Source organism: Mya arenaria, chromosome 2 (genome assembly GCF_026914265.1).
Source record: "Mya arenaria isolate MELC-2E11 chromosome 2, ASM2691426v1".
NCBI classification, from domain to species: domain Eukaryota; kingdom Metazoa; phylum Mollusca; class Bivalvia; order Myida; family Myidae; genus Mya; species Mya arenaria.
This window is the reverse complement of record NC_069123.1, coordinates 60,400,407-60,409,728: the sequence shown is the minus strand read 5'-3', so window position 1 is coordinate 60,409,728 and position 9,322 is coordinate 60,400,407. Positions and strand designations below refer to the sequence as shown.

Sequence of the window (9,322 nt, the reverse complement as noted above, 5' to 3'; positions counted from 1 at the left end):
TATGCAAAAACTTAACAGGAAAAAAGAAAAGAATAAGACTAAGTCAGAGAAAGAAAATTTAATAAATAAATCCAGCGATTTGGAACTTAGTTCTGAACTATCACAAACAAGAGAGGAATGTTTTAACAGAATAACAACCAAGCAATGTGAAGGGCAGAATATGTATTCTAATACAAAAGAGACTGCTGAGCCGAATATGAAAAGGAATGTACAATATAAGCCGCAGGATGAAAATGCAGCTCTGAATGGAAAAACTTTTACGCCTAAGATAGTTAGTGAACACATGCATGGAAAAAGGAATAATCAAAGAAACATGAATGCTAAAAATGTTTGCACAATAAGCAGCACAATGGAGGATGGTAATGATGAAGGAAAATGCTTGAAGAAAATACATGAAATGTCATCCAAAAATAACAAAAAAATATCAAAACAGAGTTTGAAAAATGAATCTGATGTAATTTTGGGTATTAAGAATCTGAAAAATGACAGTGGAATAAATGAGGATCAGAAAACAATTACTAAAGAAAAAAGTAGGAAAAGAACCCGAAGAGCATCTAAACAGCTACACTCATTGGAACTTTCAGGAGAAAAATGTAATGGAAGATCAGAAGCTGCACAATTTCTAGATGAGAAAAATACTGTTCAAGCAGATATTGGTGGAACAAACGAAAAGACAAAAGCATTAAAAAGCATAGGGTTAGAACAGCTTGCTGAACCTAAGCACATGTCAAATTCAAAAAGTGTGAAAACATCTAAAGTTCCGGTCAACAAAAAGCCAGCTACAGACAGAGACAGTAGAAGTAGATCAAAACAAGGAAGAAACAGAAAATCTGAAAATCCAGAAGATGTATGCCAACACACAAAGGTAAATATGGAGAAAAAAAAACATGATGAAGACAGAGAAATCAGTAACACCTGCTCAAATGATCAGTATACTAAGAAAATGAAAAAGAAGTTAAATGAACCAAAGGTTGCTGAATGTGATTCCTTGTTTCCGGTCAATGAAGTTTTTGATACTATTGGAACAGAGGACAAAAGAAAAGTTACAAATAAATGTCAAGCTAAATATGACAATAATGAACAAATGAAAGCGGAGGGCCAAAACCGAGTTTTGAAGGATAGAGACAATGATAAAAGGGAAGAACCCAAATTTGTTACACCAACCAATGTCGTGATGAACCTTGATGATAAAAAAAATCAAGGCATATCAGAAAAAAGGAAAAGAGGAAGGAAACTGAAACGCAATAGATGTAAGGTAAAACAACATCTGTCTGATGTTGGGGATAATATCAGTGAAGGGGACTGTCTCAGTTTAAGTAAACAGAACATGTCTGTTTCTAATTATCATCAAGTAGAGGACACAGAAATACCTCAAGCTGAAGCAAAAAATGAAGCAGTGCCTCCTTCATGTAAGAAGAGAAAACCAAATACTGTCACAGGCACTGTATGTGTCCAGCTGACAGATGTTCTAGCTAAACCCAAAACAGCAAATCAAGTGAAGGCTACAAAGGCCAAGGAGAAGGAAAAGCAACTTCAGTCCATTAGAAATGATAATTCTGAAAAGATGTCCAAAACAGAGGCCCTAAAAATGGGAAAGAAGAAGTTTGTGTCAGAGAAGGTTCGGTTGATGAAGCAGATGGAGAAGCTTGGTAAAAAGTCTTCCAAAAAGAAACTTGCTGGAACAAAGGTTATTGTTGATAGGTCAAGAGTTAATGACATCACTTGCCCATGCTGTGGAATGCCGTGTGAGATGAAGAAGCAGCTCAAGGCTCACCTGAAGCAGAAACATCCATTCAAGTGCAGCTATTGTAATAAGGACTTTGTAGACAAGGTATCTAGTGACTGTTTATTTGAAATCACGTACTTAGATCATAATTTATCTTTGACAATTCTTTTTGCTCACTGAATTCAACTCCTTTTCACTTGAAACTGATTGTTTTAGTTGAGTCGTGTACCTTGACCAACTAAAAATAATGTTTTCATCAGTCTTTTGTTCTCTTGTTTTAACTATGGCATTCTTGTAACGAAGAAGATGAGCATAAAGCTAATAAATGTATGTGGTCACTGTATGACATAATGTACAATTACAATTAAACATGTAGAAATGATTTATTTTAAACAAAATGTAGGCAAGTTCTACAGAACACTACTGGACGGTTCACATGCCTGGACATCGGTACTGTGCCTGCTGTGATGTTCGCTGTGGATCCCTCTACATATATAACCTCCATATGGCTTCCAAGCGACACATGAAAACGACCACGGCCAAAGGTAAACAGTCGTTTTATTTCTGTTAACTAAATTTTCCTTGATCTATTTTATTCAAATTTTGATCTTTAGCACAAACCAGTAAAATTTGAAAGAACTCCTACCAAGTAAATTCATTGATAATTTGATACATATTAAAGTGAAAAATAATTTCCACAGTTTGATTCTTGATAATGAATAATGTTGAAATTGTCAGTACAAAATGTACTTTATTTCAATAATTATTACAACTAAAGAATGGAAAAAAACAACAACATAGTGGTGTTTATCTTTTAATCTCATCAGTGCTTCATCTTTTGTACAAGAAAAAGATCATATTATAATTGATCTCTATTGTTGACAGCAACAGTTTCATCAAGAATCATTGCATGTTTTCATTCAGAGGAGTGATTTTTATTATTAACATTCACTTTCATATAGCATGGGAACCCTGTTTACCGACCCTCCTGGAAGATGGTAATTTTTGTAAGTGTTGGAGAATCCTTGTCTGGACTGTTGCTATGTGTAACATGCAAGACCCGTTTTCCTACCTCAATGCTATGTTGCATATATTCACACAGATAGAGTATAGTTGATCATGTTTGAGCTGTTTCATTACCCAAGGAGAAATATTAAATTCTGTACATAAAGATAAAATGTTGCATGCAAAATCCGCATTGCTATCTCTTACCTTCACTCTCCCACACTTTGGTTAATCTTCATAGGGTCTGGCATAAATTTATTGTTTATGTTAGCTCTTCTTAAATGTAGGAATTAGTTATTGCATTATCCATTTAGCTTGATGGCACTTATGGGGTTGTGGTAAAAAAGTACTGTTTATTCTTTACTTTCCAGAAAAGGCTTCAACACTACCTGCAGATAACGTTGTGGACAACTCCATCATCACTCTGACCAACAATATTGTCCCCGCCAGTCATCCCGGGAATGGTCGAACCAGACCTAGCAACTGCATTACAGCCACGAATGACTGGTACAATACAGGTGATTCAGGGACTATGGATGTCAATGTCTACCATACCCCTTACCCTCAATGTAACAATAACAGCTTTTACAATATAGAAAATGAAACTGGTTCTAATGCTTGGTACGCTGTAACAGTGGACAACAACACCATAGAGTTTCAGCCAAGTTTTTCTGGCTGGAACAGGAGCAGTGAAGGGGAATACTTGAACAACTGCTTTAACCCCTCCCATGCTGGACAGTATGAGTACAGTCAGGTGGAGGTCAACGGTAATGTGTACACAGAACTAGCCAACAGTAACCCTGGATACAGAAACCTTCTCAAGGACGACAATGATTTTGGTGGTTCAGGACAGGGTGTGGTTGCCATGGAAACTGATAGGCGAGTGGTAGTAGGTGGCATGGGTGACATGGCACTGGAGGAGGATGAACCCCTGTGCAGGATAGTCAACTGTTTTTCTCTTGCAGGAAAACAAGATGACAAATTTCATCAGTGAGTTATTTTTTATAGCATGGTCAATGTGTATTGACCATTTAGGTCAATGGATAATTTGAACTGACATTAGAGTAGTACAAGCGTCATATAATTTCCTTATCCTTCATAGATATTTTCTTATTTCCTGGAAGGAAAACTTGCTGTTGTTTTTGATAAAAAAGGAAAGGAAAAATATATATAGTATATTTTTTTTATTATTGTTATTGTTGATAGCATTCGTTTTTTGATATCTTTTATGTTTTATGTTTTAGATATGTATTTTCAGTTGTTTTTTGTGAATGAATGCTTCCATATTAATGTGCAGTTGTAAAATTAGTAAACCAAGTATGTGTCTTGCTATTTTGTTGATGCACGTTGCATATATTTTAAAACTCTGTAAAATATAGATTTATCAGATTTAAATTGCAAGCTCTTAAACCTGTTACCATTGACAATACTGATTAGGCATATGAAATTGGGCAATATATACAGACAAAAAAAAACTAAATCATGTTAAAGTGTACATCCGTCTGTCTGTCTGTCTGTCTGTCTGTCTGTCTGTCTGTCTGTCTGTTCATTGGTGTAAGGATGTGATTTGGTTATGTTTTCTATTAAAAAAACAACAACAAAAGATATGTTGTCGGTCCTTTGACATCGGGACAAGTCCTTTTCTCCATAACCCCATGTTTTTGAGGTATTGACTTTAAACTTCATATTCATATTAACTGTGATGGGAAGAGTGCAGTTCAAAAGAAAAATTATTTTGTGAATGGTATATTTAGTGAGTTATTGCCGTTTGATTATTTTTAGACTTTTTTTGCTTGGACAGGTATACTTTTCTCCATAGCTCTATATGTTTTTGAGTTTTTTAATTAAAATTTTATACAAATTTGAATGTTAAGGAAAAGTGATGTGCATAAGAAACATTATTTTGTGTATTTTTGTGAACAGTTATTGCCCTTTTATTATTTTCAAAGTTATTTTCTTTACTTCTTTCTATAACTTGATATGTTTTTGAAGTAATGACTTCAACTGTACAAAATTATTTGTTATATTTTTATTTTTAGAATTTTTGCCTTATTTTGTGTTAAGTATTTTCAGAATTAATGCCCTTTGATTATTTTTGTAATTATTTGTTTACTTATCTTCATTTATTCTTGTACCCCAATACTTGGTGGTGAAGGGGGCTGTATGGGAATCATATTTTCTCCAACCTCAGATAAGTAGATCCAAAAATTTAACCATGCTAGAAATTCTTATCTTGCCCACGGGAAAATATAAAACAAGTACCTGTATGGAACTCCTTTTTAATGGTCATCACATTGTAATTACCTCCCTTGTTGAAGACTGTCGTCTGTAACATCATAGAAACCTTTTCTTGCGGCAAAATTTAGAATGCTAATTAATTATTTCTCGCCTTGACAAATGTCGCCCCAAAAAAGTTTTCACACACCTTTTCAAGAAATAATGCTTCACTCTCCTATGAACTATTTAAAGACCGATTTGACATTTAACATAATCTGAATCACTGTGCGCATATCCATGACAACCATAAATTATTACATATCCATACACATTTTTTTTCACTACGCACAAAAGAGTTCCAGCAAAAAATACATTTTTACTTTATTTTGTTTAACTGAGGTTGGAGAAAAAGCATCTACCATAGCCGCTCGTGTAAGATTCATCCCAACCCCTGCGCAGGGTGTTTTGCAGAAACTTGGTAAACCTCGTTTCTACAAAACACCCTCTGCTCGGGTCCGGATGAACCTATCTAACACTCTCGGCCATGAAAGGTACTTATAGTCCTGTCCATCCTTGGAAATCAAGATAAGTCTATTTTTATAATAGAACTGTTCCAGAGATGCAGCAGTTTATGGAAGGTTTGCCTAACATAACAACCGTAAACAACTCATTACATTATTTGTTATATTTTCTTTCACACTCCATAACTCTGATTGATCAAAAACTATTGAAGGTTATACTATAGGTTCAATAAATTACCCACAATTATCCTGATATTAATACAGCAACTGCCAACCTAACAGACAACTAAATTAAAAACTGCTATGATTTTAGAAACAGAAATAGAAAATTTCATGCCTTAATTCACAGATGTAATAGTCATTGTTTCTGTAAATATGAAGCGAGAACTTCAGTGATGTGTTCTCACCAACATAGGGCATTCCAGGAGCATACATCGCACAGTGATACTTCCTGTTACAAGAATGTGGTTTGGTTGGGGTATTCACATCCAGTGATAGCTCTGGTTAATTGTCGCCTATATTTGATTTAAGAAAAAGTGTTTGTTGTAAATATCAGATAGATTAACTTTTTGACACATCATTTCTTGATTTGAAACATAAGAGTGTGTTAATCTCTAGTAGGAAAAATGTCTTGGTATTTTTAAAATTTGAGGTGTTCTTTCCAGGTTTTTTACTAGAAAAAGTAAATTCTCATTGGTAAACATGTTACCATTAACAAATACCCTTATGTATTGCAGGGCCAATACCTTCTGCCTTAAGTAGTGTTAAGTTATAACCCTTTATCAACTTTATCTTGAATTAACATCTGTTTGCCAAGTTCTTGTTTTACATTCATAGTAACACTTAATGTTGTTATAAAAGAGTTATGGGTCTTAAGTTTTATCTTTAAGGGTAAATAGGGTATGTGGTGTTTGCATGCAACAGTAACTATAAGGTTCCACAGTAATAACAATGTTTTCTTTTTTATATGTATATCCAATTTTCTTTTTCACTTTGAAACTTCATGTATGTAGCATGCAGTAGCTTCTATTTTATTGTAGTGAACGGAGACTTGTTATCATATTTACGATGTTTCAGTAAAGTTTGTTAAGAATTTCAACCCTCTTCATTTTCATTCACTACTATTATATTCTTGAAATGATATTGCAGGATTTGTTAAAAATGCATTTATTTATACCCCCAACAAACAAAGAGTGTGGGGGTATATTGGAGTCGCCCTGTGGTTTGTTAAGCGGTTGGTCCGTTGCATTTTTTCTTGTCTGGGGCATAACTTGCAAACTACTGGATGGAATTCAATTTAACTTTATACAATGGTAAAGCACAATCAGAAGAAGTGCAGTGTAACTTTTCATTGGCCAGAGCATGACTTGAAAACTTATTGATGGAATTTAATTTAACTTTCTACAATGGTTAAGCAAACCGAGAGGAAATGCAGTGTTCAAGAACCATAACTCTATGTTTGCTGATTACAGAGTTATTGCCCTTTGTTATAATTTCTTGTCAGAATGGTAGCTTTTTACTTACTCAATGGATATTAATTGAACAATAAACATTGGTCAATCATTCTAATTGGAAACACTGTGTTCAATAACCTCTGAGTTATGGTCTCTTTTCAAAGAAATAGTTTGCCATTTTTGTGTCCAGGCAGAATTCGGTGCATTCATCACTTCTGACGGATCTATTTTTTATTTTATTTTTTTTTTGTTTCCAGGCAGGAACATTTCTAGTCAAATACCATTTTAGCCTCTTTGTTAAGGCTTTGATATTTTATACATTTATTTTTGTCTTATTTTGTTAAGTTCACAGAAAGCATATGTTTTAAGTAAAACAAATAATGGTTGCTGTTTTTGTTTTTCTATTCCTAAGTTGAAATCCTTGTCACTAGTCATAGTGAAGTTCTAATTATTCTCCACAAAAAGTTTTTGGAGCACATAGTTGACAAATTGTTTGCCCCAAAGTGTCTTAACCAATGGAATGGTTGACACAAATCTTCACTACATTCTATTTAGGTCAAGGGTCAGGACAGCCATACTCGTGTCTGCTCCATAAATCTTCAGGCGATGGAAGGGATACAAAATAGCTTTACAATTCAAATCTAGCGGACCGTGAAGGTTCCTACCACATACCATTGTGCCTTCAATGTCAAGGTCACACATACATGTAGGGGTCAAATGCCAATTAGCAATGTGTTATAGTCATATATGAGTCCACTCCATAACTCCTCAGCCGATTGAAAATGTTTCAAAACATTCACTACATGGAATCACCCTGTGGAATAAACCTTCATGGTGAAGGTTGTATATTTGCATTTTTTGCATTCGCTCCATAATGCTCCTTTGACCCCAACTGATGGAACTGATGGGCACAAATTTTGACACATAAACCAAACATGCAGAAATTTTATGTTCAAGCTACCTAGCTTCAAGGTAGGAATTTTAAGGTTAGATTGTTCATGTCTGCCTCATTACTCCCCAACCTATGGTCCCATTCCTTTGGATTCCCTTTCAGGGAGCATACATCTCTCCCAACGATGGCTTTGTTTGTATCAGAAATGTTCTGGATTCCCTCGACTGGAACTGGTCTTTTGGGGCACATTTATTGGTATCCCATTCTCTCCTATCATGGCTAATTGCTATCCCATTCTCTCCTACCATGGCCGACTGGTATCCCATTCTCTCCTACCATGGCCCACTGGTATCCTATTCTCTCCTACCATAGCCAACTGGTATCCTATTCTCTCCTACCATGGCCGACTGGTATCCTATTCTCTCCTACCATGGCCGACTGGTATCCTATTCTCTCCTACCATAGCCAACTGGTATCCTATTCTCTCCTACCATGGCCGACTGGTATCCTATTCTTTCCTACCATGGCCGACTGGTATCCAATTCTCTCCTTCATGTACCATGGCCGACTGGTATCCAATTCTCTCCTACCATGGCCCACTGGTATCCAATTCTCTCCTACATGTACCATGGCCGACTGGTATCCAATTCTCTCCTACATGTACCATGGCCGACTGGTATCCCATTCTCTCCTACCATGGCCCAGTGGTATCCAATTCTCTCCTACCATGGCCGACTGGTATCCTATTCTCTCCTACCATGGCCGACTGGTATCCTATTCTCTCCTACCATGGCCGACTGGTATCCAATTCTCTCCTTCATGTACCATGGCTGACTGGTATCCAATTCTCTCCTACATGTACCATGGCTGACTGGTATCCAATTCTCTCCTACCATGGCCCACTGGTATCCAATTATCTCCTACATGTAACATGGCCGACTGGTATCCAATTCTCTCCTACATGTACCATGGCCCACTGGTATCCCATTCTCTCCTACCATGGCCCACTGGTATCCCATTCTCTCCTACCATGGCCGACTGGTATCCTATTCTCTCCTACCATGGCTAACTGGTATCCCATTCTCTCCTACCATAGCCAACTGGTATCCCATTCTCTCCTACCATAGCCAACTGGTATCCCATTTTCTCCTACCATGGCCAACTGGTATCCCATTCTCTCCTACCATAGCCAACTGGTATCCCATTCTCTCCTATCATGGCTAATTGGTGTCCCATTCTCTCCTACCATGGCTGACTGGTATCCCATTCTCTCCTTCCATGGTCAACTGGTATCCCACCTATAATGGCCAACAGGTATCCTATTTTCTACGTATCCTGGCAAATTGGTATCCCATTCTCTCCTATCATGGCTGATTGGTATCCCATTATCTCCTACCATGGCCGACTGGTATACCATTCTCTCCTTCCATAGCCAACTGGTATCCCACCTATAATGGCCAACAAGTATCCTATTTTCTACGTATCCTTGTCCAATTGGTGGCCCATT

General features: G+C 36.5%; 1 protein-coding gene across 1 annotated transcript; it reads left to right on the top strand.

Annotated features, from left to right (window-relative positions):
- The first annotated feature begins 1,537 nt into the window (after window positions 1-1,537).
- On the top strand, window positions 1,538-3,253 carry LOC128205966 (zinc finger protein 64-like). Its single transcript, XM_052908054.1, has 3 exons — window positions 1,538-1,831; window positions 2,130-2,271; window positions 3,108-3,253. The coding sequence occupies exons 1-3, from the start codon at window positions 1,565-1,567 to the stop codon at window positions 3,128-3,130; spliced, it is 432 nt and encodes a 143-aa protein (XP_052764014.1). The 5' UTR covers window positions 1,538-1,564; the 3' UTR covers window positions 3,131-3,253.
- Window positions 3,254-9,322: the final 6,069 nt, after the last annotated feature.